At 35.7% G+C, this 27678-nt stretch overlaps 1 protein-coding gene across 5 annotated transcripts in view; it reads left to right on the plus strand.

Moving 5' to 3' along the window:
- The first annotated feature begins 522 nt into the window (after positions 1-522).
- Positions 523-27678, plus strand: part of CB3H14orf39 (chromosome B3 C14orf39 homolog) — a 53422-nt gene continuing 26266 nt past the window's right edge. Inside the window, exons 1-11 of one of the 5 annotated variants that reach the window (XM_086709615.1) lie at positions 523-686; positions 1472-1533; positions 1628-1684; positions 4349-4475; positions 9544-9633; positions 17944-18131; positions 18217-18259; positions 20002-20122; positions 21050-21138; positions 23586-23716; positions 24417-24493. In XM_086709615.1, coding sequence (XP_086565741.1) covers positions 1485-1533; positions 1628-1684; positions 4349-4475; positions 9544-9633; positions 17944-18131; positions 18217-18259; positions 20002-20122; positions 21050-21138; positions 23586-23716; positions 24417-24493 — 972 coding nt within the window. In that variant the 5' untranslated portion in view covers positions 523-686; positions 1472-1484. Of the gene's footprint in view, positions 687-1471; positions 1534-1627; positions 1685-4348; positions 4476-9543; positions 9634-17943; positions 18132-18216; positions 18260-20001; positions 20123-21046; positions 21139-23585; positions 23717-24416; positions 24494-27678 lie in introns of all 5 variants that reach the window. The other 4 variants (XM_086709616.1, XM_086709614.1, XM_086709617.1 and 1 more) reach the window with 4 other exon arrangements.

A 27678-nucleotide genomic window follows, 5' to 3' on the forward strand; every position in this document is an offset into this window, starting at 1 on the left:
TTGGGGGCTTATTCGCTTAAATTAGTTTTACTCCACTCTCTTTTTCACTTTGGATATGCTGACAAAGTCTAAGAGCATAAATTACCTAAACACAGCATTTGGACAAAAAATGTTAATGTTCATTTTATTTGAAACTAAACAAATGAGTCATTCAAAATGTTTGTTGAATGAAAATGCATTCGAACTCTTATACTTGCTTTTAAAGAAGTTTTGAAAACGCTGAATGCAAAAATATATTTTGATGATTGATTCTAGCGGTTTTTACTTTCACGTTACGATAATATCGATGTTCCTGCTGTTCTGCAAAATACTTTTTTAAACTGCTAGGTTACAAGAGGAATGAATAGTCTTCCTGACGTGTTCCCTGTTGTTTCAGGGCTTCTCTTGTAACTCCAGCACCACTCCTGGGGGTTTAGGGTGTTGGGTTCTCTCCTCGCCCCAGGGGAAGGGGTGATGGCCGCAGCACTGGTCTCGCGGGGAGTTTAATCTCGCTCTTCAGCGCGATCTGCGGCTCCCGTTCTCGGCTTCGCGGGGTCTCGCGGGGCTGGGTGGGGCCGAGGCGGGACTGCTGTCGGCTTTTCAGTGTCCGGGTACGCGTCAAGTACCCCGCGCTCCGGACCCAGAATAAAGTGTGGGACCCGGAGAAGGAAGGGCGTGGATGTTCGGGCCCCGGAGGGAAACTTGAGGTGGGCGGGAAAGGGAACTGTCTGTATGTGGCGGTTATTCCCTGGGCGAGCGGCTCTGAGGGATTTGGGGGGCTGGCGGGCCCTGTCCCCAGAGTTCGGCCAGAGGTCGCGTGGGGGTTTGATGGCGCGTGGGTCGGGGGGTTGGGGGTGGCCCCGGGTGAGGGGAGGCTCGATGGCTGTGAGGGTGTTGGTCCCGAGCCAACCTCCCGCTTCAAAACGCGCGGGAAGAGTGGCTCCTTGAATCTGCGAGTTAGGAGTGAAGCGACGCCCCGCCTCAGGCGTATTTTGTAATGCGAATTGGCAGTCCTGTGAAAACCTCCGCTTTTTGGAGTTCTGGTGGTAAATTCCTAAGGGTAAAATTGCACTCTTCCTGGGTTTTACCTTGCTGTTGGTAAAGGACTTTGTTTAGGACTCTTGCTACGCGTAGTAGTACACACGCCAAGAAAGGACATATTCAGATACTAGTTATTTTCAAAGGCGTATCGTTTTGGGAAGTCTTGGTGTCTGTGGACTCCAGAAGATTCAATGACTTATTGCAGTACCACATGTAAACAATTATGAAGGCTCTCTCCGCCCCCCAGGTATTTCAGTCGTGCAGCGACATTCAGCAAGTATTAAGTGCCCAGTACTGGACTGAAGGTGTTCCTCCCCTTCCCAGTGCTTGCCCCCCACCCCATATTTTTCTGTAATAATGTCTGATTAGAAAGTTTGCTACCGAATGAATATAGGCTGTTTTGCATATGACTTCAGAAATTCCTTCTTATAAATATTTTTGTGTTTTTTAGTGTAGCATCCAAGATGAATGACAGCCTATTTGTCAGTTTGGACAGGCTTTTGCTAGAATTTGGTAGGTATAAAATGAAAATAAAGAAATGGGTAACTATTTGTATTATTATTTAACATTTAACAATGAAGTGAAGTCACAAAATTATTTATTTTAGTTTTCCAGTATGAGCAAGATATAAGTACTAAAGAAGATATGATTCAACGGATTAACAGTAAGTCATTTGGCATGATAAAGGTATTTAGTTTTTAAATTTTTTATGGCATATAAGATAATAATGCAGTTGCCAACTTACAGTTGGCATTATAACTTTTGTGCCGGTTCTATCTAGTGACTAATGCTATTTGCCTGAACTACAGATTCTTAATAATAAATTTCTGTATTCAGCATTTAATTATTCTGTGTTGAAGAATTTTGCTTTAAGCAGAAATAACCCCTTTGGCCCAGGTCATGATCTTGCACTTCATGAGTGTGAGCCCTGCTTGGGCCTCTGTGCTGACAGCTCAGAGCCTGGAGAATTCTGTGTCTCCCTCTCTCTCTGTCCCTCCCCCACTCAACACTCTTTCTCTCTCAAAAATAAAAATTAAGAAATAACCCCTTAATTCAGTGCAGTTAAAAATACGTTTTTTTTTCTCAGACAACACCAGTTACTTCAAACATTTTATTGAAAAATTTTTGGATTTATTTTTAAATTTATGTTCTTTTTTGTAGTTTCAAGTTTGTATTTATTTTTAATCTATTTCATTTGAGAGAGAGAGTGTGAGTGCAAGTGGGGGAGAGCAGCAGAGGGAGAGAGAGAATTTTAAGCATGGGGAGCCTGATGCCAGGCTTCCTCCCCACCTTGGGCTCATGAGCTGAGCAGAAGTCCAGAGTTGGACGCATAACCTACTGAGCCACTCAGGTACCCCTCAGGTTTTTATTTAAATTCCAGTTAGTTAACATACAGTGTAGTATTAGTTTTAGGTGTAGGATTTAGTGATTCATCACTTAGATACAACACCCAGTGCTCATCACAAGTGCAGTCCTTAATACCCATCACTCATTTAACCCATCCCCCTGCCTCCTCCCCTCCAGCCACCCTCAGTTTATTCTCTATAGTTAAGAATCCGTGTTACGGTTTTTCCCCCCACTCTATTTTCCCTGTGTTCATTTTGTGTCTTAAATTCCACGTATGAGTGAAATCCCATGGTATTTGTCTTTCTCTGACTCACTTATTTTGTTCAGCATAATACTGTCTAGCTCCATCCATGTCATTGCAAATGGCAAGATTTCATTCTTTTTTGTGGATGAATATTCCGTTATATATATATGCCACATATTCTTTATCCATTCATCAGTTGTTGGACATTTGGGGTCTTTCCAGAATTTGACTATTGTTGATAGTGCTACTATAAACATCGATGTGCATGAGCCCCTTTGAATCAATATTTTTGAATCCTTTGGGTAAATACCTAGTAGTGCAATTGCTGGATTGTAGGGTAGTTCCATTTTTAACTTTTTGAGGAACCTCCATACTGTTTTCCAGAGTGGCTGTACCAGTTTGCATTCCCACTAAGTGCAGGAGGGTTCCCCTTTTTCCACCTCTTTGCCAACATCTGTTGTTTCCTGTGTTGTTAATTTCAGCCATTCTGACAGGTGTGAGGTGATAGCTCATTGTAGTTTTGATTTGTATTTCCCTGATGATGAGTGATGTTGAGCATCTTTTCATGTGTCTATTAGCCATCTGTATGTCTTCTTTGGAAAAATGTCTCTTCATGTCTTCTGTCCATTTTTTAACTGGATTATTTGTTTTTTGGGTATTGAGTGTTCTAAGTTCTTTATATATTTTGGATCCTTTGAGTGAATTTTTTAAAAAAAATTTTTTTTTCAACGTTTATTTATTTTTGGGACAGAGAGAGACAGAGCATGAACGGGGGAGGGGCAGAGAGAGAGGGAGACACAGAATCGGAAACAGGCTCCAGGCTCTGAGCCATCAGCCCAGAGCCCGACGCAGGGCTCGAACTCCTGGACCGCGAGATCGTGACCTAGCTGAGGTTGGACGCTTAACCGACTGCGCCACCCAGGCGCCCCAAGAGTGAATTTTTAAAAATCTTTTTAGACATGACCAGAAGTCAGGGGTCAGGATTGATGTATGCCACATTTTCAGGAATAATTCTGAAAAATGATATTATGAGTGAAATGGCAAAGCAAATTACATACATACAGTATTTTAAGATCCAACATAAAAGCTATTATAAAATAGAACCATTAATTTCTTGATTTCTGAAAAGGTAGAATTTGGTTACCTTTCTGTGACAAAAAAGAATACGGAGTATGAGTGCTAATAATTTATTTTAATGTTTAAGAAATTCTATTTTTATCTTGTATTTTTTCACTAGTAACAAAGAAGTGAGTTGAAGGTGTATTTAATAATTAATTGACACGGAATCAGTGAAGGGAAATTTTACATTTGTCCAAACCGAAACAAGTTAGTATCACATATGACTAAATGTTTACATGAACGCATACAATCATAAGACGCCACTGATTCTAGATATCACTTGATCTAGCCTTCTTATGTTAAAGATGAGGAACAGGGTCATTTTGTTTTAATTTAAAGTTTTAATTTAAATTCCAGTTAGTTAACATACAGTGTCATATTAGTTTCAAGTGTACTTCTCTTCAGTCCAAACACAAATCCTTTGCTTCTGGATCTATGAGCAAGCCTGGTTCTGGTTCTGTGCTTTTTAGTATAGGGCCCTTCCCATCTCAAACCTCTCTTCTCCATTCTCTAACTCCTCTCCTTTTAGCTAAGTTGCCATACCCCTTTTTCCTCTGTGTTTGTTAATTTTGAATTTATGACTTCTACCTTAAGAAAATAAACATTTCTCCTTTTCAGAATGCTTCGAAGATATTAAAGAAAACAAGGCAGCTATTTGTAAGATACATGAAACTATAAATACGACAGATGAGGAAATTGGTCATTACTGTAAACATAGTGAGGAGATCAAAGACAACTGTAGTAAGTGAGTATTTGAAAGAAATGAACTTTGAGTAATTGTCACTGGATTCTTTATTTAAGGTTTCTGTTATTTATAATTTATAGTTTTTATACTTGGAGACACTGTTGCTTTAAAGTAGTATTTTGTATTAGCAAAATAATGAATCAGGTCTTAAATTGCTTTGCTACATGCTTCTGTAAAAAGGGCTCATAGGAGGATCAAAAGAAAAATAGAAGCACTGTAAGATCTAATTCAGATCCAAATAGTTTGCAGAATTTTGAATAATATAGGCTCAGTATATAAAATTCCTATTGGATAAAGTTGAAACAATTTCCGTATTTGAATTTTTAAGATTTATTTTTATGTAGGAGAATCTAGCCTAAAATAAGTTGATTTTCAAAGTGAAAGTACTTACTATGTTAAGAATTCTTTCAACATGGCTTCAGGTTCTGGATCCTAATGGTTAAATTTACTATAAGACATAAACATTTTGAAGCAAAGGCTTACTAATAGAACTTTATTATATATTACAAAAATAAAATGTGTCAGGGTGTCTGGGTGGCTCAATCGGTTAAGCATCCGACTTCAGCTCAAGTTATGATCTCGCAGTTCATGAATTCAGGCCCCATGTTGGGCTCTCTGCTGACGGCTCAGAGCCTGGAGCCTGCTTCAGATTCAGTGTTTCCTCCTCTCTCTGTCCCTCCCATGCTTATGCTGTGTCTCTCTCGGTCTCTCAATAATAAATAAACGTTAAAAAATTTTTTATAAATAAATAAAATGTGTCAATTTTCTGTACTTAATATAGACCATTGTCTTTGTATTAACTACTATACTTCAGAATCCTATTTGTTTAAAAATATAGTTATTGATAAAATTTTTAAATATTTTATTTTATTATTTCTTTTGAGGGCAGGGGAGGGGCAGAGGGAGAAGGACAGAGAGAATTGTAAGCAGGCTCCACACCCAATGCAGAGCCCAATGTGGGGCTTGATTCCATAATCATGAGATCATGACCTGGCTGAAATAAGGAGTCAGGTGCTTAATCAACTGAGCCACCCGTTATTCAGAATTTTAATAAATCTTTTTTATTTTTCCCCTTTATAAAAGTAGCACATACCTAGTATAGAAATTCAAAAAGTATACAGATGTGTGGAATAAAAAGTTACTCTGTCTGCAGTTCCCACCTCAACCCTGTCCTCTTCCTTAAAGGAAATCATTTTTAATCATTCTGAGAATCTTTTCAGGCATTTTTCAATAAAAATTCAATATCATTATTACATAGACATATATATATATATATATGTATGTCTACTTTTTCTTTTTATAATATGGGATCATACTGTACTTATAGTTTTTAAATTTAACAGTATGTTATGTAAATTGTGCTATACATGTAATGATTATGTATAGATTTAATTCTTTAACAGCTCCATAGGATTTTATAGTATTGATGTATCTTATATCATTTAACCATTCCCCTATTAATAGACATTTAGGTTTCCAGTTTTTCCCTAATATGAGCAACATGTACTGGTATCCTTCCATATTAATGGACCTGTTGCTATAGAATGAGCTTCTAGACATGCATGCAGTTGTTAGATCAAAGAGTATGCACATTTAACTGTTTGATAGATAATGCTGAACTGCTCTCCAAAAAGATTATATGAATTCATACTTCCACCAACAGTGTATGAGAGTTCTTGCTTCCTCATACCCTTGCCAACACCGAAATTATGCTTAAATTTTTGTTTAAATTTTTTGGCAATCTGATCAACAACAAAAAACCATATATTATTGAACTTTTTCTTTTATTTTGATTTAAGTTTTATTGTAGGAAGTTTTACCAGTGGTTTCCTTCAACTAGATGCAGTGGGTGCTGGAAAAGTAGTTTCCCGTTAGAATCTGCTGTTCTAAGAACCAGTTGTAGAACCAGTACAAGATGTACTGTACTTCAGACAAGCTTAATCTCTCGCTGGGTTCCGAGGACAGTTAGTAGAGATCTTAATATCATGATATACCTCTAATTCATGATTTCACCATACTGGTTAAGAGATTGAAATGTGGAATATGAATTCTATGAAAGTACTAGAAGAAATGTAAGTGACTGTATAATCTTTGAGAGTAGAAGACCTTTCTAAGTGTGTCACCAAAAGTAGAAACTACAGAGGAGACAATGGATAAATGTGACTACACACAAATTAAAATGAAAAATGCCCCCAAATGGTATAAAAGGCAAAAGAATAAGGTTGGAAAAGTGTCAAGTAATGGTTATTTTTTTTTTTAATTTTTTTTCAATGTTTATTTATTTTTGGGACAGAGAGAGACAGAGCATGAACGGGGGAGGGGCAGAGAGAGAGGGAGACACAGAATCGGAAACAGGCTCCAGGCTCTGAGCCATCCACCCAGAGCCTGACGCGGGGCTCGAACTCACGGACCGCGAGATCGTGACCTGGCTGAAGTCGGACGCTTAACCGACTGCGCCACCCAGGCGCCCCAAGTAATGGTTATTTTTAAAAATGTAAAGTACTTGTGGAAACTAATAAGCAAAAGCCCTGTTAGAAAAATGGGCAAAGAAAATAAATAGGAATAGGTAAATACCAAAATGAAGAAATGTATGTTTAAGAAATATGTGAATAGGGGCGCCTGGGTGGCGCAGTCGGTTAAGCGACCGACTTCAGCCAGGTCACGATCTCGCGGTCCGTGAGTCCGAGCCCCGCATCAGGCTCTGGGCTGATGGCTCAGAGCCTGGAGCCTGTTTCCGATTCTGTGTCTCCCTCTCTCTCTGCTCCTCCCCCGTTCATGCTCTGTCTCTCTCTGTCCCAAAAATAAATAAACGTTGAAAAAAAATTTAAAAAAAAAAAAAAAAAAAAAAAGAAATATGTGAATAAATGCCCAATCTTACTAGTAATCTAAGACATCCAAATTCAAGCAATAATAAAATGCTACTTTTTTGCCTTTAAGTTTTACAGAAATTTAAAGAAAGATAATATCCTGTGTTGGCCAGGGAATAAGAAAATCACTTACCTTGTACACTATAGTAATGTATGCTGGTATAAACCTTTTGGATGATATGTCAGTATTTTTTTAAAAAGCTTTAAAAATAAACATGACTTTTGTTGTACCTGGGTGGCTCAGCGGGTTAAGTGTCCAACTTCGGCTCAGGTCATGTTCTCTTGATTTGTGAGTTTAAGCCCTGCATCAGGCTCTGCATTGACCGTGCAGAGCCTGATTGGGATTCAGTCTCACCCCCTCTGTCTATGTCCCTCCTCAACTCTCTCAAAATAAATAAATAAGCTTAAAAAATTAAAAAATAAATAAACACGACTTTTGATTAAAAGTGTCCATTTCTGAGAATTTTTCGTAAGGAAATAATTAGGCATTCTCTCAAAGATGTAATGTATAACAAGGTGTTTTATTTCAACCTTTTTTAATGATAGGAAAACATTGGAAGCAACTCTAGTGTGCAACATTAGGTGATGGGTTAAATGGATTTTGGTATGTGCATATGAACAGTAGGCAGCCAATAAAATTATGAATGTATATTTATTGACATGGAAAGAGGTTAACTTTCTATTGACACGAAAAGATGTATATTGCAAACTGAATGAAGCAATAAAACAACATTCATAGTATGAACCCAGCTTAGTAATTGTATATATATATATATAATTAGAAATAAACTGGGAATATGTACATCAATATGTACATGCTTACAGAGAATATCTTTTCAGTGAACATGTATTTCTTACAGAATTTTTAAAACACTCAGAATATGTGTATGTATAACCTTTGACCTTATAATTCCATTTTTGGGAATGTTTTCTAAGGAAATTGTTAGAAATTCAGACAAATATTTTTTTTTTTTTAATTTTTTTTTTTCAATGTTTATTTATTTTTGGGACAGAGAGAGACAGAGCATGAATGGGGGAGGGGCAGAGAGAGAGGGAGACACAGAATCGGAAACAGGCTCCAGGCTCTGAGCCATCAGCCCAGAGCCTGACGCGGGGCTCGAACTCACAGACCGCGAGATCGTGACCTGGCTGAAGTCGGACGCTTAACCGACTGCGCCACCCAGGCGCCCCTGAAATTCAGACAAATATTTAAGTAAAAATTCTATTTACAGTGGAAAAACTTAGATTAAGCAAAAATGGCCAACAATATGAGAATGGTTAGATAAAGTTATGGAATATGATGTATTTATTAAAACCTTTACAATGAATTCTAAGTGACAAGGAAAATGTGTATAATTTAAAAGGTGATAAAGGAGGATACCCATATATATGAATATAATCTCAAAGATGTTAAATTATGTACTTACAAAATCTGGAAATAGTTTATTAAAACAGTAGTAGTAGATATTATTCTGTATTTGAGAATATGGATGATAGCTATTTCCTTATATACTTCTCTGTGCTTCCAGTGTGAACTTTTTGACTCTGAAAAAATATTAAAAGATTAGAAAAAAGAGCTGGAGGAAATAGTTGAACAACACTTAGAATGGAAGCTGTCATGGTATATGCAAATTTTAGATTTGTCACATTGATAACATTTTTCAAGTCTTAAAACAAAAAATGTGTAAGATAGCTATTCATTTTATTCTTACTATCTGATTTTATAATTCATTTTGGCGTAGTTTCTTTCTTTCTAGTTCAGGAGCGTATAACAATCTGAGTTTCTAAGTTTCAAGGGAGAAAAAGCCTCTCTTTAGCCCTTATAATTCTTTGAATCCTTATTCCCAAAGAATTTCTTAGCCAAGATATGAGAAATAGAAGGAAAGCCTGATGTTGGAGTGTTGCAGAGTATATTCTAGAAATGCCATAGCAGTACACAGTCCAACCACGTAACATTTGCTTCTACCTTAGTCATGGTTCCACAATGGGTTTTACATAAAAATTGATCAATGTTGATATTTGAATGTATGTATGATTGTCTGAGTGGTGGTAGTGGTGGTGATGAGAGGTGGGAATATTTTCTTGTTATAAACTTGTTTTCTCCAGGAAGATATTCATTATCTTTAAATGGTTAAATTCATTTTTATTATCTCTTACAATTTGTCATTCTGAGATGCTAATTACAATTTTTTTTTCTATAGCTGGAAGCCAACATGTGATGTTTTTCATAAACATGAAGACTATATGCAGGACCAATTTACTGTTTATCAAGAAACTAGTGAAAAAGACAAGTACATATATTAATTTAAGCTTATCAATTCTATAATTTATTAATAGGATATGTGTAGCAAAGACGTTACTTGAAAAATGCAGAAACTTTGTACGTTGAGAGTTTTTTTTTGTTTTTTTTTTAAGTAAATCCAGTGCTTTGTACTCTTTTGGTACCATTGGAGGTCTACCTATTCGTTATAAAGCTCTACTGAATCCTTAGGTAGAAACAATTTGTCAGTAGCAATTGTTATAGCAGAGTGCTTCAATTAATGGTCTTTATAACTGAATTGTTACAGGTAAACATCTGGGGGAATAGTTAGCTATAGAATTAACTTATGAAAATTTTGGAGTATTGACTTTTGAAGGGGATTTTATTTATTTTTATTTTTTAGAAACTGTTTTCCATCAACCTTATTTCCATTTTGTTTGCCTCTGTAAAAGAGCAGCTTAAGACCACTCAGTGGTTGTCCCTATCCATTCAGTGGCCTGAGCAGTGGGAGCTGCAGATTAGTCTTCAGTGGCAGGCTAAGCACTCCAGTCTTCAGTAGGGAACTACTGAATAGGCACAGGGGGCACCTGCATACCTTGAAGGGGATTTGATATGAGACTTCTCTTTTTCAGAAAGCTAATGTAGTGGGGTATTATATTCTGATGGAGAAACCCCAATATTTGTATGGGTTTATTTTATTATGTATAAAATAACCTGGTCTTGAGTACTAAATGTAATTAGTGAATATAATAAAACAAGTTGAAAGACTTTGAATATATTATATAGCATTATAATTTCACTTAATTTTTTTTCAAAGGTCAATTTTTTTTAAATATAATTTTTTGTCAAGTTAGCTAACATACATAATATACAGATTGCTCTTGGCTTTGGGAGTAGATTCCCATGATTCATCATTTATATACAACACCCAGTACTCATCCCAAGTGCCTTCCTCAATGCTGGTCACCTATTTTCCCCTCCCCCCTGCCCTCCATCAATCTAATTCTTCATCAAAGACCAAGTTTAAAATATTCAAATTGATGGAATATTTTGGCCTTCACAATTCCACTTCTTCATGTAACCTTCCTTGATTTTTAATCCAGTGCTAGTTATTTACTTATTTATTTATTTATTTACTTATTTATTTTTATTTTTTAAATATAATTTATTGTCAAATTGGCTAACCTACAGTGTGTCACTTAATTTTTATAAAATGTTTATTTTTGAGACAGAGCATGAGTGGGGGAGGGGCAAAGAGAGGGAACAGAGTATCCAAAGCAGGCTCTGCCCTGACAGCAGTGACCCTGATGCGGGGCTTGAACTCAGGAATCATGAGATCATGACCTAAGCTGAAGTCAGATACTCTGAGCCATCCAGGCACCCTAATTTCACTTAATTAAAAAAATTGAAATATTGTCAGAAATATTTTTTTCATAAATATTGAAATATTTCATAAATATTTTCATCATTTTTTATATTTTATGTCCTCTTTTATACTTTATTTTGTTGTTTTTTTTACTTTTCTTCTGGATTTATTGATATATAATTGACATATAACATTGTTTAAGTTTGAGGTGTACAAACATGATGGCTTGATACATGTATGTATTTTAAAGTGTCTGCCACAGTAAGGCTAGGTAGGTAGCACATCTGTCACCTCATATAACTACTGGGGTTTTTTGTAGTAAGAACATTTAAGATTTACTCTCTTAGCAATTTTTAAGGATATAATACAGTATTGTTATATTTACCATGCTGTGTGTTAAATCCCCAGAACTTATTTACCTTACAACTGGAAGTTTGTATCCTTTGGGCAACATCTCCTAGCCCCTGGCAGCCATCATTCTATTCTGTTTTGATGATCTGGCTTTTTTTAGATTTTTCATATAATTAAGATCATATCATATTTGTTTTTCTCTTAATCACTCGGCATAATACTCTCAAGGTCCTTCCACGGTGTCATAAATGGCAGCAGTTATTTATTATGACTGAATAAAAAATTCCATTGCATATATATACCACATTTAAAAAAATTTTTTAAAGGGTTGGGATTTTTAATTTTTATTTTTAAACTCTCTGCTCAACATGGGGCTCCAGGGCTGAATTTTTTCCATTGAATGTATATATATATATATATATATATATATATATATATATATATATACACACACACACACGTGCGCACACGCACGCGCGCACATACACACACATACATACATACGTATATATTACTTCTTTATCCATTCATCTGTAGATGGACACTTGGGTTGCTTGCATATTTGGTTATTGTAAATAATTCAGCTATAAACATAGGGGTTCATATATAATTTTGAATTAGTATTTTTGTTTTTGGGGGCTAAATACCCAGTAGTGGAATTACTGGATCATATGGTATTTCTGTTTTCTGTTACCAAGTGTGTGGACTGGTATGACTCCCAATAGGTCCCTGGGAGGCCTCCTGGCTAGTCACTGGATAGATCTGTGGGTAGTCATGACTGGCCCTAAACTTTAGTAGCCAGAAGGGACTGGAACTGAGCCTTAGTGAGGTTTCAGTTTCCACAATCAAGATTGAGGTCTGTAGTCCTGGCTATGAAGGGACAGAAGGGCTTGTCTTCCACCAGGTCCCTGGGTGAGCTGGACCACTCCCTGACTGTAGCAGGAGGGGCTGGAGCCAAGTATAGGGCCCTTTTAGAATTTCTAGGGATACATATAGGAGTACCTGTTTGGGGGGCTCCAGGGCTAGCAGGTCTGCTGGTGGCCTTTGGCTGTGAGAGACCTAGAACTAAGTATATGGCTCTTGAGGATCTCCTTGGGTGCAGACAGGAGTGTCTCCCACTGGGAACTAGACCCTTAGTACTGCTGATAAACTGTAGCTGTGAGGGGGTTGGAACCAAGCATAAGGCCCATCAAGTATCAGGATCTTTAGGGGCACAGACAGGAGTGTCTCCTGCTGGATCCCTGTGCCAGCAGGACTCTTTGATGACTGTGGCTGGGATGGGCTTGAGCCCAGTTAATGGGGCCCTTCCAGAATCTATAGTCTGAATGAGTGTGGCAAGCTTGCCTCCAGGGGCTCCCAGACTGCGACTATAGGGACTAGAGCTGGTTCATGGGCCACTGCAGGGTCCACAGCTGGGACCAGGGGATGTATGCTTATTTCCTGACACAGGGCATGACTCCTGAGTCCTTTGGTGTATAGTGCTGGTAACAGACCCAAGGCCAAATGGGCTGTAGCTGAGGTCTCAGGAGTACAGAACTATTTCTGGGTCTGTAGTCAGGACCAGAGTGAGTTAACCACCAGGATGTGAGCCTGCCTTCTCAAAATAGCTCTTCTTAGTCTTGGACTACACCAGGGTTTCACAGTCTCCTACCTGGATCACAAAGCTCTCACAAATGCACTTTTGTCCATGGATATATGGTAATTATTATTTTTGAGGGGGCAATACACATGAGGGATGTTTTATTCTGTCCTCTTGCTGACATCACTCCAATTTTTATATTTTAATTAAAAACATACTAAATATAGAACTGCAATACCCTTTATATTCAAAGATAGGTCTTAAGATAACAACTAAAGTAATAGATTTGGACTTTGTTGGCATTTGAAATCATGGAAATAGGTAAGATTGTCCATGGAAATGAATAGAGCAAAAAGGAAAGAAAGCTAGAGTATACAGTCATCCAAGGAATAGGTAAAGGGTGAAATTAGTGAAAGAGACTGTTACTTTGTCATTTTTAGACCCCGCTTCAATCTAAAAAGGATTTGAGATAATTTGTATAATGCCATAGTGTTAAAAGAAAACTAAACATAAAAATTAAGGCTATAGGAATATAAGGATAATGTAAGAAGATGAAGCATTTGATTAGAATAGAAATTCATATTACATGGCCTTGTACATTTGTTAAATATAGATACAGATTAGGTTCTGGAATTCCTAGTAGTCAGGCATTGTGGAAATGTGATCATTTTGGGATTCAGAGTATTCATTTATTTTTTAAAAAAAATTTTTTTTTCAACGTTTATTTATTTTTGGGACAGAGAGAGACAGAGCATGAACGGGCAAAGGGCAGAGAGAGAGGGAGACACAGAATCGGAAACAGGCTCCAGGCTCTGAGCCATCAGCCCAGAGCCTGACGCGGGGCTCGAACTCACGGACCGTGAGATCGTGACCTGGCTGAAGTCAGACGCTTAACCGACTGCGCCACCCAGGCGCCCCCAGAGTATTCATTTAAAAAACAGTTCAATTGTTAAGGATAAGCAGAAGTTTTTCCTGGTAATGAGTTTTGAGAGAAATTTCTCGCCTGAGTTCTCATTAAAGGATAATTATATAGTGTGGTAGTATCTTCAGTGACCTCCCCAAAATAAACAAAATATATATTACTTCTTAGAACATCTCTCAATGCAAGTCATGGCTATAAAACATTATTTAAAATGCTTCTTTGAGAGGCTAGAACAAAGCAGTTCAAAAGTGTACCTAGCTGATAGTGTTTGTTGTGGATGACTTCTCTTAGGTAGCCAGAGTAGTCACTTTAATAGTGGAAACAAGTATTTCTTTCTTAAACCAACCACACAGGTTGATTGAATTGATGACTCAATACCAGATGCTTATAAAAGGAAATGACTCCATTTGTTGGTATCATGGATGCTGAAGGAAATAGAGGAACCAGCTTCTTGTTTCTCCTAATCTTCCATTCTAGACATTCATTAAGACTAGTATTGTCAGCAGATGAGATAGTCAGGGCTCTTCTTGAATCATGATTTTGCTATGCTGGTCTCTGCTAAAGTCCCTGTATGGAGTATATAAGAACAGTGGGCATGAATATACAACACGAATAGGGTAAATGTGGAATGCTAATTTCATCTGAAACTGGCCACTCCAATTCAGTTTTCTATAGGTATTTCCCTCTTCCCTGGGCCATTTTCCCAAGAAGTGAGGGATTAGGGGTGCCTAGGTGGCTCAGCCTAGGTGACCTTCAGCTCAGGTCATGATCTTGCAGTTTGTGAGTTCGAGCCCCGCATTGGGCTCTGTGCTGACAGCTCAGAGCCTGGAGCCTGCTTCGGATTCTGTGTCTCCTCTCTCTCTGCCCCTCCTCCACTCGCACTCTATCTCTGTCTCAAAAACAAATTTTTTTAAAAAGAAGTGAGGGATTAATTAGTAAATAGGCATTTAGAGGAATAGGAGTTTTGGGGCTCAACTGCTTTATCTTGCTAAAGGGGACAGAGTTTAGTATATGTGTGTATATATATATATTTTTTAATTTAATTTATTTTGATAGAGAACAAGTGGGGGAGGGGTAGAAAGAGAGGGGGACAGAGGATCTGAAGTGGGCTCCGTGCTGACAGCAGAGAGCCTGACATGGTGCTCAAACTCAGAAACTGTGAGATCATGACCTGAGCCAAAGTCAGATGCTTAACCGACTGAGCTACCCAGGTGCCCCCAGAGTTTATTTAGTATATTAAAAAATTAAAACATGAGGAGATTCAGATCTGCTGATCAGTACAATGCTGTTATCCTTACTTTTTTTTCTCAGTATACAAGCATTTACGAATACTGTTCTTTTCTCATCTGTTAAGATGAGATAATCATAATATCTTTAAATAAATTTCCCCTATATAAAATGTTTTGATTTAGAAAATTTACAAAATTTTGAGGAACATAAGGACTATATATTTTTAGAAAATTTTCAATGCATGTTCTTTCTTGAAACTTAAGAATTGGGTAGAAAGAATCTAAAGAATATATTTCCTATGATAAACCTGGATTGAACATTTTCATTGTTGTAGATTAGGATTAGCAAACTTTTTTTTTTAATTTTTTTTTTAAGTTTATTTTTGAGACAGAGAGAGACAGAGCATGAACAGGGAAGGGTCAGAGAGAGAGGGAGACACAGAATCGGAAGCAGGCTCCAGGTTCCGAGCCATCAGCCCAGAGCCCAATGCAGGGCTCGAACTCACGGACCGCGAGATCGTGACCTGAGCTGAAGTCGGACGCTCAACCGACTGAGCCACCCAGGCGCCCCAGCAAACTTTTTTTTTTTATAAAGAGCCAGATAGTAAATATTTTAGGCTTTGTGGGTTATACTAAGTCTCTGTTGATACTCAACCTTACTGTTGTGATGCAAGAACAACTTTAGACAATACAAAATGAACGGCTGTGTTCTAATAAAACGTTATTTATGGACATTACAGCTTGAATTTCATATAATTTTAATGTGTCATGAAATACTATTATTTTGTTTTTCAGTAATTTTAAAATTCAGAAGTTATTCTTAGCTCACAGGCCATACAAAAACAAGTGACAGGTTAGATTTGGCCCATAGGTCATAGTAACTGACCCCTATTGTAGATCAAGCAAAAGTCAAATGAGAAGGAAGAGTTAATATCCTTTTGCAAGAATTAACTGTCCCACTTAAGACTTGTGTCTACATAGATGACCGATCCACCTCTACGTGATTTAGACTGGAGGAGATCCTCCAAACAGTGCTGAAATTTCCTTCATAAAACAGATATGGAGTATATAAGAATGATTGTGAACCTAGAGTTCTAACACATAAAACATGACTTCCTTTATAATGTTAGATTAGAGAGTTGAGGATTTAGAACACATAGTTTTAGAGGTAGATGGACTGGGGACAATAACAACTGAAAACTCAGGGAGGATAGATATCAGGAAGTCATCAGAAGAACCAGGTTCTCATTGTAGTTTTGATTTGCATTTCCCTGATGATGAGTGTTGTTGAGCACTTTTTCCTGTGTCTGTTGGCCATCTGTTTATCTTCTTTGGAAAAATGTTTATTCATGTCTTCTGCCAATTTTTAATTGGATCATTCATTTTGGGGTGTTCAGTTTTATAAGTTCTTTATATATTTTAGATACTAACCCTTTATCAGATATGTCATTTGTAAATATCTTCTGCCATTCTATAAATTGCCTTTTAGTTTTATTGATTGTTTCCTTCACTGAAGAAGGTTTTAATTTTGATGAAGTCTTGGGGCATCTGGGTGACTCAGTCGGTTGGGCGTCCGACTTCGTCTCAGGTCATGATCTCACAGTTCGTGGGTTTGAGCCCCATGTCGGGCTCTGTGCTGACAGCTCAGAGCCTGGAGCCTGTTTCAGATTCTGTGTTTCCCTCTCTCTCTGCCCCTCCCCTGTTCACGCTCTGTCTCTTGTCTCAAGAATAAATAAACATTAAAAAAAAATTTTAACTTTGATGAAGTCTCAAATATCTTTTGATGAAATCCCAAATACCAACAACACAAGAAACAACAGGTATTGGCAAGGATGTGGAGAAAGGGAAACGCTCCTGCACTGGTTGGTGGAAATGCAAACTGGTGCAGCTACTCTGGAAAACGGTATGGAGGTTCCTCATAAAGTTAAAAATAGAACTGTCTTATGAGCCAGCAGTTGTACTACTAGGTATTTACCAAGAAAATACAAAAACACTAATTTGAAGGGATACATGCACCCCAATGTTTATAGCAAACATTACCTACAATAGCCAAATTATGGAAACAGCCCAAGTGTTCACTGACTGATGAATGGATAAAGAAGATGTGGTATACACACACACACACACACACACACACACACACACACACACACACACACACAGTGGAACATTAGGCATAAAAATGAATGAAATCTTGCCATTTGCATTGACATGGATGAAACTAGAGAGTATCATGCTAAGCAAAGTAAGTCAGAGAAAAGCAAATGCCATATGATTTCACCCCTATGTGGAATTTAAGAAACAAAACAAATGACCATAGGGAGAAAAAAGAGGCAAATAAGAAACGGACTCTTAACTGTAGAGAACAAACTAATGTTTACCAGAGGAGAGGTGGGTGGGGGATGGATTAAATAGGTGATGGAGATTAAGGAGTGCACTTGTGATGAGCACCAGGTGTTGTATGTAAGTGTTGAATCACTAAATTGTACACCTGAAACTAATATTAGACTGTATGTTAACTAACTAGAATTTAAATAAAAACTAAAAAAAAAAAAAAAAGGTTCTGCACTGTCTTAGGATGAGAAAAAAAAGAGATCACTGAGTTGGACAGTTAGATCATTGGTGACCTCGTGAAGGGTAGTTTCTTTGGAATGGTGAGAGTAAAAGTTAAATGGAAGAGGATTAAGGAATGAATAACTCAGTGGGAAAGTAAAGACTTGAAAAGTGTGATGGAGTTAAGGAAAGTTTGAAGGGCAGACAGTATTGAGGGAAACGGATAAGTAGGTATTTGACTTGCCATTTATACTTAGTTTAGTAGACTTTAACAAGTGATACTTAGAAAGTTTCTAGATATACTGTTTTTATATTGACATCATTTTTTAAAATTTTAACAGAAAAATGTATCATGATTATGTATGTCAGTATAAAGATGTTTTGAAGCAATATCAACTAAAATACTCAGAAACACCTCTTTCACATGTATATTATGAGAAGAAAAAAGAACATGAAGAAATTCAGAATAGAGTGTTGGCATGTACTGAACAACTAAAAATGAATGAAGCTATCTTTATGGAACTTCTAGGTATTAACATTTTTTATATATTGTTTAATAATTGTATCTTTGTAATGAATAATGAATTAAACTAAAATATGATTTTGTTTTTCAGTACCTGCTCCTTTTCCATCACTTACTAAATGGACATTACATATGTATCCACAAAAGTACTTCTACCTAGAATTTTTGTAGATAAGTGTTTTTTTCTGTGTTTTGTCATTGTGATTCCTTGGTAAGTATCACATGGATTTGGAGTTTTTTGCTTGTTTAATTAAAAAAATAGAGAAGTTACTTTACAGGTCAGCTGGGGTTAGTTTTCATATTTATATACATGTGATCAGAAGCAAGCAGTTTTAATGAGAATAAAGTGATGACTGCTTTAAGTGGTGTATCTTAGCAACCAAACCAATGAAGAAGTCTTCTTGCTCTGTCTTACCAAAGAAAGAATTCCAATTAAATCAATCGGTTATTACTTGTTAGAATGGAAGGTGGTAATCACAATTATTTACTCATCTATAGAAATTCATTGGGGACTACCTTGTGCCAGGCAATCCTCAAGAAGATACAGAGCTTTCTTGCAGGGAGCTCACAGTTTAGTAAGGGAGACAGACATGTAAACAAATAATTCTAATACAGTGGCATTGTATTAGATGATTAAGTAATTCTTAATTGGTCTAAGTCTCATCTGTTTGTCAAGGTGATCTTCCCTGATGATGAACTTAGAACTTTAATCCTCTTCCAACCTCTGCAATCCTTCATATGCTTTCCTATTAGATTATAACTCCACTGTTTGTACTAAGTCTTCTTTATCCCTGCATTCTACCTTGCTTCATTCTGCTTCATCCTAAATCATCTTTTAACTCCTTTGCTGCTTGCTGTCTTCATGTTTAGGTTTTAGCTTATAAACAACTGTAAACAGCATAGTTGTTCATTTGCTGCTTGTGTTGTAACTTCTCAATTGGAAGAGGCAGAGGTTCATTGATGCATGAGGTATAGCGGGGATTAGGGGGTTGGATGTAGGAAGGGATGAGTTACAAGATTATATGAGAAACAAGAACAGGTGATGAAGGTAGGGAGAATTGAAGATTAGGATTTAAATGTCTATATTTAAAATTTAATTGATACTTTTTATAACAATATAGCATAAATAATATTCATGTGAAATTTTATGTTCCAGCATATAAATTATATATTTTAGGGCAGAGTAGGAGATATTCCATCTTAAATAGATTTTCTCTGGAGTTCTTGTTCACTATCACTATTTTATTTTTAAATTCCCCTAAATGGATTATAGAGTAACTTAGGAAGTTGTAGTGATTAATAACTGTGCAGGATGTCTGTTAACAGCTGAGAAATTCTCTACTTGAAATTGGTGTAACTTCAGTTCAAGCAGAAAGTCCAGATGGAAGATCTTGCTGTTTTCTGAGTCCTGCAGGCTGCACTGATGAACCTTACAGAACAAGAAAAGGGAAATTGATTGGGTAGATTTTTAAACATTGATTTTGGAACAAATAAATAATGGAAACACAAGAAGTTAAATTTGGACCTGAATTGATTACATATTTTTAGTTATACCAAATAACTTGATGAACTTAGGTAAAAAAACAAAAGCAAAAAAACCCCATGTGAAATATTTAAGTGAAAAAAAATTCTAACATATTTTAGGTGAAATGTTTTTAAGTTCATTATATAATATAGGTAAGCAACAAGTTATCTTTGTCAGTTTGCCAAATGTTCATGTTAGCATTACCTGTTTTCAGGCACTGTTATTAATATTGCTTACTGCTTATATGGAACATTTTATAAATAATGTGACATAATGTTAACTATTTCTGATATGGTACATATGTTATAAATGTCAATTTTACTTGCATAACATCGTTCCTTAATATAAAAGGGTTAATGTGAGATGTAAAACACAAAATATTCTTAAACATGCCAGAAGTTTTTCCAAAAGTTCATCTGAATTGAAGAAAGAAGTAGATGAAGTGGAAATAGAAATTAATTATTTAAACCAGGTATATATTTTGTAATATATTTCTAATATATTTAAGGTATATGTATAATGGTATATTTAGTCTTAGAAGAGCTATTTCCAAAAAGCCTAAATATGGAGAATGGCTTATGATAATTTATTTGCCTCAGATTATCTTTGGATCCAAAAATATGTTTTAGGTAGTAAGTATATTTAATTTTAAGTTTTAGGGAATGGTTTAATTTTCTTTGGCAGCTGAAAAAAGATGAGTAAAGAGCAAGTGTAGCTTAATAACAGGAATTTAAAGGCACTCACTACAACAGTGTTGTCAGCAAAGAAAACAAGACAATAAATGGTTTTAAGAACTTAATCTTGAAAATTTATGACTATAATCTTTATAGAGCTAGGCTAGAACTAGTTTAGACTTAAAGATTGATGGTGCATAATTTCTTGAATACATTTTTAATGTCATCTATTGAAATGGCTTTCATCGACTGAGAACCCATCAAAGTTACTTCCAGATTCTGAGAAAAAAATAGAATAGCTAATTTTCTGAATTTTTTGAAAATTGTGTTAAAGAAGATACATTTACCATTCATAGGTATTAGGTTCCAAATAACAGTAAAGTCATTTTAGTAGTAAGAACAAAGTAGATGCTACTTCCTTTAAAATGTATGATAACTAGGTCTGTTTACGGGGAATTGATGTCTGCTTTGCTTCTGATCATAGTCCTTAAAAAAGAAGATGGAAGTTCATTGAATCTAGGTTGGCTAATGAAATTGTAAGGAAAAATTAAAGGAGTATGATTTATTGTTAATTTTGACCTGGTTTTAGCAACTTTTACTAAATATAGCTAATACTACAAAAACATAAATCCTGTAATTATATAGAAAAAATCATATTTATTAAGATAAAGCATGTGTTCCTTGGTACTTACTTTGTTCTGCTTTGTCATTTTTCTTTTTAGCAGATTGCAAGACTTCATGAAACTAAGAATCTTGCAGAAACTCTGGAAGAAAAAAATAAAAATAAGGAAAAGAGAAAGGAATTGAAAGAAAGGTATAGGTAATCCTTAAAATGGGATTTTATGTGAATGGTTATTCTGCATCTAAACATTTGATTCCATATTCTATCCCAAGCCACTAATATTCACACAGTATCTATATACATTTTTGTGCAGGCTATTTTCTGCTTATTTGTTATGAAAAATATTAATTTATACCCTTAAATATTGTAGACTAACATTAAAATATGCTTGTTATTTAGTAAGGCCAAGGATAATGTATAGAGAGAAATAAGGTAGCAGCAGCACATTTGCTGTTTTATAAGCTACCTTTCATCCAGTTTTCCATGATGGGTCACCAGTAGGAGTAAAACAAAGGAATAATAGTGGGAGCAGCATTATATTTAACTTTTGAAAAAATGTTTATTTATTTACAGGGAAGCCTGGTGGCTCATTCAGTTAAGCGTCTGACTTTAGCTCAGGTTATGATCTCCCAGTTCGTGTGAGTTCGAGCCCCATGTAGGGCTCTGTGCTGACAACTCAGAGCCTAGAGCCTGCTTTGGATTCTGGGTCTCCCCCTCTCTCTCTGCCTCTCTCTTTTTGTGTGCTCTCTCTCTCTCTCCCTCCCTCTCCCCCCCCCATAACAACCATTTAAAACTTTTTATTTATTAACCATAAAAAATGGTTATTTATTTATTATTCTGAGAGAGAACTGAGCATGCGTGAGCCAGTGGGGGAGGGGCGGCAAGAGGACAGAGAGAATCCTAAGCAGGCTGTGTGTTATCAGTGCAGAGCCCAACATGGGACTCTGTCCCTAGAACCATGAGATCATGACCTGAGCTGAAAACAAGAGCTGGATGCCCAACCAACTGAGCCACCCAGGCACCCCTGTATTTACCTTTTTTTCACTCTGTCACCAGCTTGACCGTTCTTTTGCCACAGAGAGTGAAGATGAATCAAAATGCTACTGAATCTGTGGCATCATATGTTTCCTTGCTTTTCATCCTTATGGTGATAAAGCAGACATCAGTGATGGAGGCATTAAAAAAAAAAGTTAGATTTTACCTGTTACTGTGTGACAGAAAAATAGATGTATTACTGTTGCTGTGTCTGATAAAATTTCTACCTTTTCTCTTTTTGCCCGAATGCTTTTTTATTCTTTTTCAATTCATCTCCTTAGTAGGCTCCATTACTCTTGTCCTGATGTTTCAACACATTTCCTCTCCAAAGTTAATTTCTCTGATCCCACTTCTTTGGATCTATTAATTTTCTTGATTCCCCCCTCCCACTTCTTACAAACATAATAATGTTGTCTTTAATTCTCCAAAGAAATTGAGTAGGAAATAAGTACATGTATAGAATTTCACTTCATGACTTTTTAGTACTGTAAAAATCCTCTATATTGAGAGGAATTTATGTAACTGTTTAGTCATTTTTACTCAATATCTATTTCATAGTTATTATAAATAACATCATTTAAATTATTTAACTAAAACTAATTAAAATTATTTCTTTAGGAAAAATTCAATGAGTAAAAAACTTAAGTAAAATTTTAAGTAAAAAACTAAAAAGACCCATTTATGATTTGTGTTATTGCTTTAGTGGTTTCTGGATTCATGTAGCTGAATTGTTTCTGAATAATTATTTTTAAAGTTTGAAGTACTCTGAAATCTGTAGCATGTTATTTGTGGATAAAGTTTTGTTTAGAAATTTTTTAACATGTTTAGAAATTCTCCTAAAATTATTATATTTTATTTTTTTAATATGAAATTTATTGTCAAATTGGTTTCCATACAACACCCAGTGCTCATCCCAAAAGGTGCCCTCCTCAATACCCATCACCCACTTTCCCCTCCCTCCCACCCCCCATCAACCCTCAGTTTATTCTCAGTTTTTAAGAGTCTCTTATGGTTTGGCTCTCTCCCTATAACTTTTTTTTTTCCTTCTCCTCCCCCATGGTCTTCTGTTAAGTTTCTCATGATCCACATAAGAGTGAAAACATATGGTATCTGTCTTTGTCTGTATGACTTATTTCACTTAGCATCACACTCTCCAGTTCCATCCACGTTGCTACAAAAGGCCATATTTCATTCTTTCTCATTGCCAAGTAGTATTCCATTGTGTATATAAACTACAATTTCTTTATCCATTCATCAGTTGATGGACATTTAGGCTCTTTCCATAATTTGGCTATTGTTGAAAGTGCTGCTATAAACATTGGGGTACAAGTGCCCCTATGCATCAGCACTCCTGTATCCCTTGAGTAAATTGATTATGTTTTAAAATGAGAGTGTGGTATACTGAGAAGAGCACTGGACTTAATCTGGAAAAGTGTGTTTTAGCTGTGACACCAGTAAATAATTTTATTGGGCAGATATTTTAAATGTTCTGAAACTCAGTTTTACTATCTGCAAAATGAATTTATATAGTATATAAGTCTCTTCTAGATTGAAAATATGTTAATTTTTTACTTACTAAATATTTAATGTAATTTACCCTTCAGAATTTTTGAAAAAGATGAACAACATGTACTTATATTGAATAAAGCCCCTCAAAACAGTCGATTATTTCTTCCATATGAATCTGAGAAAGTCAGACCAATGAAAATGCATTCTTCAGAGGCAAGAGTTGTAGGTACAGTATCTGTTAATTATTTAAAAACTTAGTTTTCTTTGTAAACACATAGAAGAAAAGGCAGAAGCAAATTTTGTTATCATTTGGTGTAAGCAAGAACAAACAATACTAGAGACCAATAGACTCAGAAAGTATCACTTTGATTCTTTCTGAGAGTGAACAATATGCCTTCTATCCCTAACTTTTTTCTCTTTGAGAGAGAAATCATCCACATAATATTAAAACAAGTGTTCTGGTTGGGTCACACAGCTGCCAGAGGAGGATGAATAATAATTTTTCATTTGAGGAGTTGTGTTATTAGTGTATGTAATTAAAGTGGGTAGCTGACTTGTATTAATGATATTTGTGACCTAGTCACTGAGATATTTGAATCGTGTTTCATTCAGTGGATCTGCAGATTAGATTAACTACATTGTATTAGATTAACTGCACTAGCTGTTCTTTTTCCCTCAGTCTTATTTGGTTCCTCATTATAAAGATGTAGTTTTGTAAGCTGGTTTTCATTTTACACTCATGCTTGTTATGATAGTTTATATAGTGAGGAATTAAAAGGTTTGCAGGAATTCCACACACTTCTATAATTTAAATTAAATCTTCATGTAACTTGATTTTTTTAATTACAAGTTTATGTTGAATTTTGGGCATAATATTTGATTCTATCTCTGAAATTCATTTGAAGTTGTACAATTTAATAACCTAGATAAAAAAGAAGAAAGTTCTGTGAAACAGTCAAAGCTTGCCAATATTGACTTTAGGCAGAAAGGAAACAACATGCAGGTAGGTATTTCCTTTTTAATAGTATAAATTAAATATTTGCTTGCATTAAATGAGATAATGAATGTATTGCATTTAGAACATTGGTGTGTGTGTGTGTTATAAATATATTAAATCAGCCATTACTACAACCTCAGTGTCTAAAAATCTTAAAAGAATTTCAATATGGCAGCCTGAACATATACTGTAGCCTTCTCACTTACTCTTAAAACATAGAAAAGACATTTAAAAATGCCAAGCCCTGTACCTAGTCAAACCCAGATATTTCTGAAGGAAGAAAACAGGATTAGATTGAAGGGGGAAATTGTGACCCAGGACTTGCATAGAACACTATTATAGAAGGTATAGGTCTGGGGACAATGAATAGAGTAATTGGTTGGGTTACTTCAGTGGGAGTTAATTAGTTAACACCTGTTCAACTCATATCTACTCTGCCTTTGGCTAGGCATCAGCAATGGATCACTGTCTGTAGGTGGAAGCAGTAAGTATAGGAGCTTCAGTTAGAGAGATAGATGGTAACTCTAGGGAGTTCTTTTCTTAAGTTTATTTGTTTATTTTGAGAGAGAGCACATGCAGAGGAGGGGTGGAGAGAGAGAGAGAGGGAGAGAGAGAATTCCAAGCAGGCTCTGCACCATCAACACGGAGCCCAACACAGATTTGAATTCAGAAACCATGAGATCATGACCTGAGACAAAGTCAAGAGTCAGATGCTTAACAAACTTAGTCACCCAGTCGCCCTTCTAGGGGGTTCTTGATGCTTAAGAAAAATAAGGAGCATACCACCCAGAAAGCTAGCTTCTGGTGTGGCACATCTCTGTCTTCCCCCATTCTTCCTGAAAATATTCCAGGGGGGAATTCTCAATGGAAAATATAATTGCCTTTCATTAATTTGTAATTAATACATACAGATAGAGGTGTAGTGGTAACCAAATTAATTAGTGAAACTTATCGTAAATATGTATTAATTACAAAAATGTTTAAATCTGGTACTAAAATTTCAGATGAGATCAATATGGGATGAAGGTAGGAAGATAAATAAGGGAAACAAAAGTTTACCCAAGTTCTTTTCTTGGGGGCGGGGTGGAAGTAGAGAGAAGATACAAATACTGATTCACTTATATATTGTTGGGAAAATGTGAATTTATGCGTGTATGTTAAACATGTAAGAGTAACCAAAATAAGAGAAATGACATGCACTAGTTTTAAAACAGTAGAAGAAAAATGATGGAACAACTTAATCAGTCCAACAAAAGGCAGGGATGGAAGAGTAGATAAAATAACTAGAATACATTATAAATAGAAAATAAGATGCCATAAATAGTTCTGAACAAATCAGTATTCAGAAATGTGACAGAGATGCTTCTATGGGATATATAAACAAAATACAGACATATACTTCTATTTTTTTCCAAGTTTTATTTAAATTCCAGATGGTTAACATACAGTGTAATATTAGTTTCAGGTGTAGGATTTAGTGATTCTTCACTCCCATACAACACCCAGTGCTTATCAGACAAATACACTCCTTAATCCCCATCATCCATCTAGCCCATACACTGCCCACCTCCCTTCCAGCAATCCTCAGTTAGTTCTCTGTAGTTAAGAGTCTGTTTTATGGTTTGTTTGCCTCTCTCCTGCCCCTATGTTCATCTGTTTTCTTAAATTCCACCTAGGAGTGAAATCGTATGGGATTTGTCTTTCTCTGGCTGATTTATTTTGTTTAGAATAATACTCACTAGCTCCATCCACATCATTGCAAATGGCAAGATTTCAATCTTTTTGATGGCTGAGTAATATTCCATTATATATGTGTATATAATACACACACATATATACATATATATATAATACACACACATGTATATAATATACATATACATATATATCACATTTTCTTTATACATTCATCAGTCGATGGACTTTTGGGCTCTTTCCATAATTTGGCTATTGTTGATAATGCTGCTCTAACATCAGGGTGCATGTATCCCTTTGAATTGGTATTTTTATATCCTTTGGGTAAATACCCAGTAGTGCAGTTGTTGGATTGTAGGCTGGTTCTATTTTTAACTTGTTAAGGAAACTCCATACTGTTTTCTAGAGTGGTACAGCCATATACATACTTTTAAAATAGAAGAGCTGAAAAAACTTGACAAATGAAGGGTAAAGGTAGAACAATGGGACAAAAACATTGTTATTACAGTGCCATATAAAATAGGGAAACAAACCACAAAAGACTCTTAATGATAGAAAACAAACTAAAGGTTGATGGAGGGAGGTGGGTGAGGGATGGGCTAGATGGGTGATGGATGTTAAAGAGGGCACTTGTGATGAGCACTGAGTATTGTATGTAAGTGATGAATCACTGAATTCTACTCCTGAAGCCAGTATTGGAGTGTATGTTAACTAAAATTTAAAAATTAAAAAACAGAGTTCAAGACAAAAAGCATTAATAGGGAAAAATATATTTCATGTTTTTAAAAAGAATAACTCACCAAGTCATAAGAACCACGATAAACCAAATTATACATTTTCAAAATAAATAAAATAAAAATTAATGGAATTCCAAGAAAGTATTTAATCCATAATTTTAAAAAGGATAGCTTTCTCAAAAAAAGTAGTATCTTGAGTTTAAGGTTGAGTTTGGTTACACATTTAACAATACAAAACCAATGAAATGAAATAACAGCATCTTAAACAAGATAAACATTTTTCTCTTACCTGCAGTGAAATTCTAAAGTAGGTGACTCAGGTTCAATAATCAGGGATGATAGGACCATTTATACAGTGTCATTTCTCAGGCTCCCTTTATACTTCTTTTTCCTGATATTTGCAGTATTCACCAAAATTAACTGTTTACTAGAACCAAAAGAATACCTCAATCAATTCTAAAAAGTTGTTCTCTTCACTTACCACTACTTATAAAAAATATAAGTTAAACAAAAATATAGCCCTCCTCTCAAGAAAAAAAGTACTTAGAGGGAAAGGAAATTTACACTTTCAAATTATTTGGGGGTTATAGAAGAAATAAAAAGAAAACTTAAAATTATTTAAAAGAATACTATAAACCAAAACCTGTGGAATATAGCCAAATTGCTTCTCAGAGAGAAATTTATATTTGAAAACAAATATAGAAAATAAAGTTTAAAAGTAGCTGAACTTTAAGTAGGAAAAGTTTAATTCCAAGCATG

The sequence above is a fragment of the Puma concolor genome, chromosome B3 (assembly GCF_028749965.1).
Source record: "Puma concolor isolate L17-30 chromosome B3, mPumCon1.1.hap2, whole genome shotgun sequence".
NCBI classification, from domain to species: domain Eukaryota; kingdom Metazoa; phylum Chordata; class Mammalia; order Carnivora; family Felidae; genus Puma; species Puma concolor.